The sequence below is a fragment of the Sinocyclocheilus rhinocerous genome, unplaced genomic scaffold (genome assembly GCF_001515625.1).
Source record: "Sinocyclocheilus rhinocerous isolate Xijiao unplaced genomic scaffold, SAMN03320098_v1.1 scaffold2084, whole genome shotgun sequence".
Taxonomy (NCBI): Eukaryota; Metazoa; Chordata; class Actinopteri; order Cypriniformes; family Cyprinidae; genus Sinocyclocheilus; species Sinocyclocheilus rhinocerous.
In genome coordinates this window covers 2432-14545 of record NW_015666553.1, presented here as the reverse complement: position 1 = coordinate 14545, position 12114 = coordinate 2432, and the positions used below count along the sequence as shown (strand labels likewise).

The 12114-nt window shown below is 38.2% G+C and overlaps 3 protein-coding genes across 5 annotated transcripts in view; 1 reads left to right on the top strand and 2 right to left on the bottom strand.

Annotated features, from left to right (window-relative positions):
• The window catches only part of LOC107732717 (PHD finger protein 6-like), a 6978-nt gene extending 4766 nt beyond the window's left edge, over nt 1-2212 (bottom strand). For both annotated transcript variants that reach the window (XR_001638901.1, XM_016544132.1), the window contains exon 1: nt 2034-2212. The gene's annotated coding sequence lies outside the window, so the exon portion shown is untranslated. The remainder of the gene's footprint in view (nt 1-2033) is intronic.
• Nucleotides 2213-3682: 1470 nt separating this feature from the next.
• On the top strand, nt 3683-10696 carry LOC107732712 (calcium-binding protein 39-like). 2 transcript variants are annotated; one of them, XM_016544124.1, is made up of 9 exons: nt 3683-3911; nt 5091-5259; nt 5363-5527; nt 5658-5776; nt 6105-6273; nt 6969-7028; nt 7149-7214; nt 7551-7694; nt 7955-10696. In XM_016544124.1, the coding sequence occupies exons 2-9, from the start codon at nt 5143-5145 to the stop codon at nt 8144-8146; spliced, it is 1032 nt and encodes a 343-aa protein (XP_016399610.1). In that variant the 5' UTR covers nt 3683-3911; nt 5091-5142; the 3' UTR covers nt 8147-10696. The 2 variants fall into 2 exon arrangements, with proteins under 2 accessions (XP_016399610.1, XP_016399611.1); XM_016544125.1 differs by having other exon boundaries at nt 3683-3902; nt 7955-8146.
• On the bottom strand, nt 9531-11983 carry ccdc160 (coiled-coil domain containing 160). The gene is made up of 2 exons (XM_016544126.1): nt 11921-11983; nt 9531-11728 (listed from the first exon to the last, which is right to left on the bottom strand). Exon 2 carries the CDS (start codon nt 11689-11691, stop codon nt 10765-10767), a length of 927 nt encoding a protein of 308 aa, XP_016399612.1. The 5' UTR covers nt 11692-11728; nt 11921-11983; the 3' UTR covers nt 9531-10764.
• Between the last annotated feature and the right edge of the window lie 131 nt (nt 11984-12114).

Below are 12114 nucleotides of genomic sequence, written 5' to 3'. Positions count from 1 at the left end.
TGGGGGCGTGTTAGAATGAGCCGTTTTAGGTAGGCGTGGCTGACTCTTAACTTTTATAAATAATATTTCTTTGGATTTGAGACTTTAGTCTTTTCAACTTTACAGATCTTCTTTATGCACCAAGAGCTTGTAACACTCCAAAGAGAAAGGAAAAATTGAAATTTCCCCAAAAAGCAAATACGTGACCAGCATGACACATACTTCCAGATGTCTTTATTACAAAAGAGTCTATAACTATAAAATTATTTATATTTACATTATTTATAAATAAATTATTTTATTTATTTATATTTATATTATTATTTATAGAAAAATATTTCTAATGGATACTTATTTAAATTATGCATCTACATAGAAAGACTTATTGGAAAAACAGCGGGTTATAGAATCACGCTTTTCCAAATTTTTCAATTTAGAACTATTGAGATACAAACAATTTGAGATTTTAAGCAGCAAGTACAAAAAAATAAAATTAAACTGAGGTCCAGAGCACCCCCAGGGGCCAAAAAGGGTTAAAGGTGGTCAGATTTTATTATAATTTTTTTTTTTTACACACAATATTTTACTTAAAATAAAATAAAAATAAAAAATAAAATAAAAAGTAGTTTATTTAAGATACCACTTAAATGTTTAAGACAATTTAACACATTTACTAACATTAATATTATGGTTTCATGCTGCCTTTTAAAGACTGGTCAGAATTTGAAATCACTACAAAACATTCACTACTAAAGAAAATAAATCTGCATACAGTTTTAAAAGTGATTCTTACAGATAACATAATACATTAACATATATCAACATGTCTGTATAACAGCAGGCTTACAAAACATGAGGATGTATGGCCGCCTTCATATTGTAGGAGTGGGTCCCCTGGCAAGGGGCTAATCCTGTTTTGGGGTCCATAAGAGTGTGAAAACCCCTTATTTAAACAATTTAAAACTAGATTATATTAAATAAGACCTTACTATAAACAAGCAGTACTAAATAAACTACATAGTTGAACTAAATATTTTCAACAAGTTTATCCCTGGTTGAAAGAGAAATCTCTCTCTAAGATTTTATGTCAACTCTAACACAAAACCTAGACTTAGTCACACAAACCTATATTAAAATAATCTTTTTGGCTACACACTTTTATTGTCAAAAAAATAATGTAGGAAAAGTACATGGGTGGCGTATTTGAAACACTGCAATACCAATAGAAAGCTCTGACCGAGTTCACAAAACACCTCCCGCGCAACATGGCTAGCCCATCAGTTTTATCCAAAAGCGGGGGGAAAAAAAATCCCAAATTTCGCTGGTACTATTATCAATCCTTCATTCGTTTACTGTTCTAGTAAGATGGATAGCGTGTTGTTTAGAAACGCGATGGCTTTACCGCCTTCGCGCTACAGAGGCGCTCCGCTGCCATGATAGCAGAGAAGCGTCGCGGTGCAACACAAACAGCAACGCGCGACCGAGAGACAGACACTCTGTATCCAACAGAACAGCTGATACAACCTGCTCATAAACCTCAACGAACCCCTCTAAAACGCACAAGGAAAAACATAGCATCCCTCGCAACGTTTTCATAAATAAGGGAGGCGGAGGATATACAGGCCCGCGACAAAGGTCTTGTTTCGCTCATAACAAAAACTCTTTCACTTTCCAGTGTATATGAACTACTATAAGACTGTCAAATCTGGTGCCCCCCTTTAGATGAAATAAAGATGTGTATATCTATATAAGTGTACCCCATTAAGGCCCACATTATATGGTGGCTACAACAATACTGATGAGCACAAATGTGCGTAAAAAACAATATGAACTTCTGGGGATGACTGTAAACCATTATTAGGTTTTTATAACATTGTTCGCCGCGGGATTATTTCCCCCGCTTCACATGTGGAGACCCCCGCCATACGAAATGTATTTACATATCGCAGCAAAAAGACCTAGCTAGTCCCGACAATTGTTCCACTCATCCCGTCCCTTTTCTAGCTCTAAAGCTGTACATTGCAGTGTCTGTGTGACATACTGGAAGCTCTTACCGCTGCTGTGTTGAATGGGGGATAGATTTAGAGCGGCTGTGAGCGCGTGCTCTCGCTCTTCCTCTCGCTAAGCATTGAGTGCGTTCTGCCTCTCACCATTGAGAAGCGTTCGCGTGACGTCGCTCACTGCAAAAAGCATGTTTGTCCGACATTGAAGCAAACGCGCACGCCCCTTACGTACTGTGGTCACCGTCAAGATAGCTTGAGGAATAGGCCTAGACGAGCAAATATAGAGAGGAGTTGCATAATGAATGCACTGACAAAATGCCGATAGTGTATGAATAAACATGGTAGAAATAAAAAATATTTACATTTTATACACACACACACAGTTATTTTAAACTTAAAATGATTATTGTTTTGCACCAAAACTAACCTTTTGCAATTTTGTAAATAGTAAGTTAAGGAAGAAAGAAAATTGCTATACATAACCTTTAATTAAATACCTACCTGCATATTTACCAAATGTTGGGCCAAACGTGTGACATGACATGAGGTCCCATGAGGCCCCTTCGCAAAACCGACAGGTGACTTTATCTTTTTGGGCAAACACCTGCCTTTAACACATTAAAGATCGGTTCACACCGAGAGAGAGAGAGAGAGAGAGAGAGAGAGAGGAAAAGTGCAACACACAATTTGTACTTTTATATTTAACATTTACTGCCCATTTCTTATTCACATTCTCCTGCATAACTACATCTGTTTATGGATTTTTTATATTATTATTTTTACATTTTGTATATTCACTTATTTTATTATCTACATCTTTTTCTGTGTACTGGACACTTTACCAGGACAAATTCTTCAGTCTGATTGTAAATGATAACTATAATTAATTACATTAGGATTCCGTTTGGCTATCCATTTATTTATTGTTTATCAGCTGGAAGAAAATCGTTCCTCTGTTATCTTTAGAACTGTGGTGTTCACTTCTCTACTGTAGAATTATAACGATTATTTAAACTTCATAGTTATCATTATGGTTATCCTACTTGGGGTGAACAAGCCTTAAAACATGAAAAGAACTTTTGAGATTAAAATGATATGCAACATAGTAGTAGTCTTCTAGAAAAAGATGCATTATTTTACATGGAGCGGGACACTCCTTCAAGGGTGCAGCCATGTTGATCACATGACCAGATGTGCCGCCGTACAACTGACTACTATTACTACTAATGTTTACTTTATATAACACTTTTAGAAAATGCTCAAGGTGGCTTTAAACTACATCGGAACAAGCTAACCCAACAATATAACAATAAACAACAAAGTGAAAGTGTGTGATCCATGAGTCCAAACAGAATGGGCACGAGTAGTGGAAAAAAACAAGTGACTAAAAATTGCGAACCGTGTGTTTTGGGATGCTAATATTAATTAATTAAAAATAGTAGTCAGGGGCCCTATAGTGGTCAGCTTGTGCTGTATGCAACAAGGGCCCCGGTGTTTAGCTTACTTTAGGCTTCGGAGGCCTCTTGAGTTCTGGCCTGGTCCATAATCCAGTTTTGCTTTCAGTGGTTTTGTTACCTCAATTCATCATCATTTAATTCGATTTCTGTTCAGGGTGTACGCCCCAGCGCGTGTTCTGATTGGTCAGCGTTTACGTCAATTTAAAAAAGGGGCGTTCAAAAACTCTCTTCAACTTCCCTGATAAAGTAAAGCGGCAGACGCTTGAAGTGTACGAGCAACAAACTACTCCTAAATTAATCGCAGTTATTAACACAAGAATTATCTCCTTTTGGGGAGATAAATAGTATGTTCGACATAGTTGAACTGGATTAATAACTCTATATTTAGCTGCTCACAAATCGATCTAGCATTCCTTTTCTCCTCATCGCGTGTGTGGATTTTAAAGTGGACGTTTTGAGTCTGGTGAATGCGGTGAGTGTCTTTGCCTTCCTTCCACCTCCAGCTAACACACATCCACTTAGCCTGACATGTCTGTCATTTTTTCACTCTAGATAGCACTTCAAATATACATTTCAACTGGGTTTTATGTTAATTTATTGTTTTTTAAATAGTTTATCTATTATTTGTTTTTCTGTTAAGGATAAAAGATCAGTTTAAAATACTAGCAAGTTGATCAACTGTCAAAAATGTCATTGAAATCTTGAAAGGTTCAGCTCTAACTGCGTGTCAAACAGAAACTTTACACAGGTTTAGGAAGACCCATATGACTAAAATCCACTGACAGATTACATGGATAGAAACAAGTTACAAAGTAAGTTATCGAAGTGGTTAGTTTCCTGGTTTGAGTTATTCTTCTAGCTCGTTTGGCCATGATGATCATGCCTGACAGAAGTCAGTTAGCCAACGTGCTAATTTACATGGCTACATGTACAGCCAGCTGGAAGATTTAAAAAACTGGATTTTATTTCTTCCCGTGAACAGTCGTGTTTGTTCTTATGGGTTCATGTTAAGACCGTATAGGGTGACAAACTACCCAGTAATAAAGTGACCGCGATGAGTAATATCGAGTTCCTGAGAAGTGTTGATCGACAAGTGCTGGGTGGAGATTAGCTTAGCTCATCGGGATATTAGCTGTTTTTCAAGTTGAATAAAACTGCCTAGTTGCTCATCGAAGTGACTCGTTTAGTACCTTAACCTATTTTGTGTCATGATTTCACACGTGTTGTACTATCTCTACTATCTCTATCTGTACTTGTCAGTGTTGAGCAAGTTTAGAAGGTGTTTCATAACATGCTTGGGTTATTACTTGTACAGAAATAATACAAACAAACAGTCATAAGGAATGAAGTCTGTAAATATTGTTAATGTAGTGCAATTCAACCAAAAAGCAATGTTGTTTTCAGTATGTCAGAGTACTCTTGACAGAGACCTTTCTCTTAACAAGTGTTTTTGTTCTTATACAATTGTATTGTTAGCAGTAATAACGGTACAAGCCATTTTCATTGTATTTAGTGTCTCTGAAGTGAATAAAATGTGTTCTGAATAATTTTGTCTGCTTTGAAAAGGCCTGTTTTGTCCTTTTGTCAATAACAATGACTTCTTCACTCACTGGTATAATGTTGTACACTATTTGTTTTTCACCTTTTAAAGGTGAATCATTTCTGTTGTTCTCCGACGTCCAACGCACATCCCAGCTAAAACCATGCCATTCCCTTTTGGGAAGTCTCAGAAGAGCCCTGCAGAGATTGTGAAGAGTCTGAAGGAGAATGTGGCATACTTGGAGAAGCTGGAGTCCTCTGAAAGCAAGAAATGTGAAAAGGTTGGTCTTTTTTTATGTCTTTATGTTTTTACATCTCGATGCAAATGTTTCAGCAAATTGTGGACTGTGACGGAGTCAGAAAAACTCACAGTTTTTCCTGTAGGTTGCAGAGGAAGTATCAAAAAATCTTGCGTCGTTGAAGGAGGTGCTGTGTGGCACTGGAGACAAGGAGCCTCAGACTGAGGCAGTGGCCCAACTGGCTCAGGAGCTGTACAACACCAACCTCCTCATTTCCCTCATAGCAAACCTACAGAGGATTGATTTCGAGGTGCATATCCTTGCTTTTGAAATGTTTGAAATACAACTACTTCCATCTTGCTGTAAGATATATTGCTCTGTGCACTAACCACACATTTGTTGTTTGCTCTCTTTGATTTATAACACGTTGTTCACCAAAGGGAAAGAAGGATGTGGTGCATCTGTTTAGCAACATAGTGCGTCGCCAGATTGGCGCTCGCCCCCCGACTGTGGAGTACATCTCTTCCCACTCACAGATCCTCTTTATGCTGCTGAAAGGGTGAGTTTCCAGACTCCAGGGCATAGTCATAGATCAACACTTTCAGAAGCCATTGATTAGCCTGGCTTTTCCAGTTGATGTTATGGGAGACTGTGGTTGTATGGTTATTTTAGGACCATAATTTTCCCATTTCCTGTCCACGTGGCTGAGCTGCCAATGGCATTTCACTTTTACAGCACAAACATATCTAGTTATTGACAGTTTGGTGTGATATTATGTTTGAATGATGACTTCTGTGGTTTTATATATACGTATATACAAATAAATGTGGTTCTCACAGGTTAGAGAAATAACAGGGCTTATTTATTTATTTATCTCTTGAACGCAGCTATGAAACCCCAGAAGTGGCCCTTAACTGTGGCATGATGTTGAGGGAATGTCTGCGTCATGAACCTCTGGCCCGAATCGTTCTGTTCTCTGAGGAGTTCTACTGCTTCTTTCGCTATGTGGAGCTATCTACTTTTGACATTGCCTCTGATGCCTTCTCCTCTTTTAAGGTATGAAATTTACACAAAATGTAATCCATTTTGACTTGTAAACTTTGCCTTAGGAACAATGCACTAATAAATTTATAGCAAAATATTTTATATTTAATCACCTGAGGCCTTTATGCAGTAATGCCATAAGACTGTTTAAGGTTATTTATTTATATTCAATTTAAATGAAACAAAAAATATAAAAAATACACTGGTAGGTGTGTACAACAAATTATTATGAAGAGAAAAAAAGGAACAATCCCACGCTCTGTCATACTTCGCAAAAACAAACTTTCTTTATTACAATGTTTTGGTTATGTGGCAGAAGCCACAATAGTTTTTTTTTTTTTTTTAGTTGACGACTCATTTCCAATGTTGTTCATCCATTTGAGCATCTATGGGGTCAACATTTTCAAGCCTCAAAAAATACATAAAGAGATAATAAAAGTAATCCATATGAATCAAACATTTAATCCAAGTCTTCTGAAGAGACACAATTTAAACATTGATCAACATGCATACATAGAGCACATCAAATACGATAAAGGGAAGATCAGAGGTGTGTGCTTGATGCACGAGAACAAATGAGGCAGAATCTGCATAAGAGAATGACAGAATTTAAATTTTTGGTTGACTTACCTCTTCAAATCGAAATTCGAAAACCTTTCAAAAGAGAAAATGACAAAAGTGCATTTACCTTAAGACTTTGTTTTTAGGATCTGCTGACAAGACACAAGATCATGTGTGCAGATTTCTTGGAGACAAATTACGACAGAGTGAGTTACTCTTGTTTCCCAAGATTTCATTTGCAAGTGCTTTTGTGTACAAGTGCTTTAGTGGCTGTTCTACTTTATGGACAAATGTATGATGATTGATCATTTCATAAATGTTTTTAGGTGTTCACAGAGTATGAAAAGCTGCTGCATTCTGATAATTATGTCACCAAACGGCAGTCTCTGAAGGTGAGCATAAACCGCTGTTTTCACAGGGTTGTTTTCAATAATTCAAGGCTGTAATGGTATTCTAACCCTTGAGGTGGAGAATAAGCTACTAGGATCTATACATGAAAGATAGCTGAAGAAAAGCGAGTTCTCAGAAAGACACTTCTTTGTAACTTGAACAGCCACATATTTTAATAGGAAAGCCACATATTTTGTCTTCACATAGGAATGTTTTATGACAAACCTTGCTTGGTTTAATAAAAGCAGCAATATGTTGAGTGGTTTGGCTTCATTCTTACCACATAGTTTTGTTATTGTTCTTACGTGAGTTATAAGTGACTATCAAATGATATCCAGCTCTTAGGAGAATTATTACTGGACAGACACAACTTCACAGTCATGACCAAATACATCAGTCGAGCTGAGAACCTAAAGCTGATGATGAACATGTTGAGAGACAACAGCCGTAACACCCAGTTTGAAGCCTTCCATGTCTTTAAGGTATGTGTTTATATGCACAGCGTTTCATGTAACATAATATATTTGGATTTGGCACTTCGCTTGTCTACCTTTCCCTCTGTCTACTCCAATTACTTTCCACACTTGGCAGCTGACTGGTCTTCTGTCCCAGTTCTGGCCTCACTTATTGAATGTAAACAGGTCAGGGTCAGTCACTAGTGTGTGAGCTGTAGTTCAGACCGCATGAAGGTGGATTCGGTGACTTGGACCGCAGTTTTAACGGGTTTCTTGTGTCCTCTCAGGTGTTTGTGGCTAACCCCAATAAGACACAGCCTGTGCTGGACATCCTCCTCAAGAATCAGTCCAAGCTGGTGGACTTCCTGAACCACTTTCAAACGGACCGCTCTGAAGATGAGCAGTTCTGCGATGAGAAGAACTATCTCACTAAGCAGATCCGGGACCTCAAACGGCCTGCACCTGCAGAGGAGTCCTAATGGGTAGAACCGGGGAACTCAGCTAGTGATGTGGTTTGATTATGTGGGTGAGAATTGGATGGGAGGAACAAAATAAGTCAAAGACCGAAAGAAAGGCTGGCATCACTTGGAATAAATCTCTTTACATCCAACTTCTGAAACAGGTAGAGAAATGCTGTCAGGATGTGCAAACATATGTCTGTCCCTTTACTTGGGGGGGCGAGCAGGTTTTTGCTGCAGGAGCAAGTGGACCCCAAGCACTCCATTTAAACCTACATATTTAGCACTGCCCTTAAAAAGGAAGTACAGTTGATTTACCTTTTAGATGGTAAATCTTCGATTTAAAAAAATTTATTCAAATTGCTTAGAATGAAAAGTATATTGAAAGCCTGCTCAGGCCTTTTTAACATTTTTAAAAGTAAGAACATGTATATTGGTACAGGTATGGCTTTGCATATTTGCACTGAATCTGGTAGCTTTGCTCCAGGTAGGCCATTAGTGCCACTTCATAAACCAAATATTAACGATAGGTCATAAATACAGGACATTATGGGGCCTTCTTTCAGCACACAAACACAAATTCATCTGGACATTCTCACATTTAAACTAGTCAAGGGACATTAAAGCGTTTTATAGCCTGAAAATGTCATGTGGTCAAGTGAAATCTTGGGGGGAAAAATAGCCTGTAGAGTTTAGTGGTCATGTTGGATGCTGCACTCAATTTCCATTTTAACTGGGTGCCTTATTTAAGTAGGTTGGTCATTCTGGGTCTTCTATTACATTTATATTTATCTATAACATTGGATTTGTAGTATTATTCTGCTTTTGCTTGAGTTAACACCTTAGGAGGATTAGTTTTATTTAAACTATTTAAAAATATGAAATGATAAAAAACAATACTCATTTAAAGTTTTCTCAGTTTAGATGAACCATGCAATGCATTCAGGGTTCATAGATTTCAGTACATGATACACGGTGCTTGTTTACAGTGCAAGACACGATAACCTCCACACACACTGTAACACTGAAAGGATGTGAAATGCTAGAGCTGGGACATGTCATGACATTCCTCAGATGCGCTTTGATAGACCGCTTAGAAAAGCTAATTAAGTCTTTAAAAGATGGATGCAGTAGGAAAGAGCATTTAACACAGTTCTTGTGTCCTGCACTGTCAAACTTGAATGAGCCAAAGTTGTGGTAACATGTTATAGACCTAGAATTTGGTTCTTCTATGGATTCTTTCTTTCAGTACCTCTTGGAAGTTTTAGATAAAATGCAGAGCGGGATTCTACTGAAAGGTTCCATTAGTCTTTATACCTTAAGTTGAATATATTTTATGTACTCTGTTTGCACAAGTTCCTTTCTTATATACCTCATAGGTTTTAAATTCCTAAGTGCTGTTTTCCCCCCCGCTTTGTTTCAATAGATATTGTGGGGAAACTTTACAGTATGGTTGAGTTCATTAACGTTAGTAAATGCATTTATTAATTTTGGTTAATTTCTATATATACATTTTAAGTTGCATACATGAACATTAGTTGATTTGAATTAATGAATTAATAATGAACAATAGCATATTCATTATTAATTAACATTAACTTCATGTTCATGGTACTGAATGCATTAACTAATGTTAACAAATCAAACCTTAGTGTAAAGTGTTTCTGGTATTATTTTGGATGTGGGGCGGTAGTTTGAATTATGCAAGCTCATATAAGACCTTACAACATGCCAAAGTTGTGGTCTTGTAATGCTGAATAGGACGTACAAGGGAAACGATTAAATTTGTTCAGTTTGCTAATGAGTACACAGAATGTCAGGAGTGTGAGGAAAGCACTTGCCGTGCTTGTGTAAATGAGCCAGTTTGACTAAAAGGTTTTTAATGGATTCCTCCAAATGTCAATGTGTGCTTGTGCTTTGATATCGTTTCAGCCCGCTCATCACCAGAAGCAAATGTTTTTGTGAAAGTATGACTTGTGCATGTGGAACTTTATTGTAAGTATTTAGGATGTGAAAAACCTTCTGAGCTGCCTTTATTTGCTTTTATAAACTGCATCATGTGTGAATTCACAAAGCCTTTGTGTTGAACGGTGGCCCAGACTGATTCAGTCACCTTTTCCCAAAAGATCTACAGCTATCGATAACCAAATATTTCCGCCGTTTCATTAAATGTCACTTGATACCACATGTGCAAGAATGGGTATTTGGCCAAATGTGATTATTCCGCTAACAGGGTTTTTGTCCTTAAGTTCATTGAAGCTTTGAGGCTTTAGATTGTCCATGCAGTGATGGTGATCTCTGACAAAGAGATTCAAAATAATATGTTAGATCTTTGGTAAATTATTATGGTGGATTGTATAGCCTACACCTTAATTATTTGCAGTTTGACTGATAATGTTTGCTATGCTTTTCACTGTTTTCACTCATTTTTCCTATGAGATTTCTGTTATATTTTCCACTGTGGGAGAGGATTGTATATGTACATAAAGTTTTATTTTGAAAAAAGAGAAAGCGTGGAGGCATATTGAAAATAAAATAAACAGTGGCACTTCTTGTGTGCGGTAACATCAATTTTGTCTTTATTTAAAAAAAGATTTAAATGGCTGCATTTTAAGTCACAGTTTTATTATTGCAATAAATTATTGGCTGCTAAAGTGTCTGCGTAAGAGCTCAAGGGCTGTACGGCTCCGTGCGTGACTCTCTCTCTCTGCGCACAGGTCAGCTCGGGTCTGCTTCACCTCTCTCTGAAGCTTCAGGAGCACAGCCTCATTTTCTATCCGAGCTGCTTTTCCCAGTCTGTCTCCTTCAGATTTGCATTGCGCTTGCGCTCTTTCCAGTTCCCACGCGAGGTTGGAGCGCTCCTGCACGATCTGCTGCACGTCCTCTTTTGCTTTCCTCAGACTTGTCTTCCACCTGTCTGCCTCTTCTTCCGTTTCCCTGACCTGTATAGTCAGCTTCTGTAACTGAGCGTTCATTTTTTGGCTCTCTGACTTCAGATCATTTATCATGAGGGCCTGACGCGCAGCCCTTTTTTTGGAAAGGCTTAACTGTTCCTCCAGCTTCTCCACCAGGCCTTGCAGCTTCATCCTTTCCTCATGTTCTGCTTTAAGCTGCTCCTCTGAACAACTGAGCTGTCGCTTTAGTCGCCATCTGCCCCTCTCCACTTCTTCTAAACCAGCCCGCAGTTTGGTGATGTCCCTCTCATTCCAAATGCACCTCTGTCCCGCAGTCTCGCTCTGGTCGGTAGGATTTTCAGAGGTCTCTCCTTCATCGACAGGTCTAATAATTCTCTTCGCTAGGGCCTCCTTCTTGTGCAGTCGCTCAGTTTGCTGAACCTCTTTCAAAGCTTTCAGGTATATCTCCCTTCTGTGGCTCCTCTGGGGTTCATCTATGTCTGTGGAGAGGGCTGATGGTGGTTTCATTGAGCTACTGCATTGTTTGTTTGTGTTGGTCTGGTTTTCCAGCAGGTTTTGGAAAGTGAAACGAGGAGGGAAGATTTCCTCCACCCAATGATGGTCATCTCTGGAGCTGGACTCGTGTGCAGTGTTTTGATAATTCATTTCCATGGTCCTCGTAACTAAACTGTTTGAGCTTCATTAAAACGTGAGGAACAGCGTAACGTACTATTTAAGGGCACTTCATTTTCAAACCCCTCTTCTTTCACCAGTTACAAGCAACCGCAGGTCGTTTAAAACCGTTAGAGCTTTTTTTTAAATGTCCGGCATTGATGAAACGTGCAAAATTGTAGGTATAAGGCGATTGTATATACATTTTATATTAGCGGTTCATACTTACAACAACGTCGTTGACTACGGTCTCTTGTCAGCGCAACTTCCTGTTTTCATGCAGGAGAGCGCGACGAACACTTTGCGCCCCCTGCTGGTTGAGTTTAAACGCTTGTTACATTCAATTATCTATGCAAGTGTATTTTCCATTTGTGACCCTGGACCACAAAACCAGTCATAAGTGTCAGTTTTTTTAATATATAT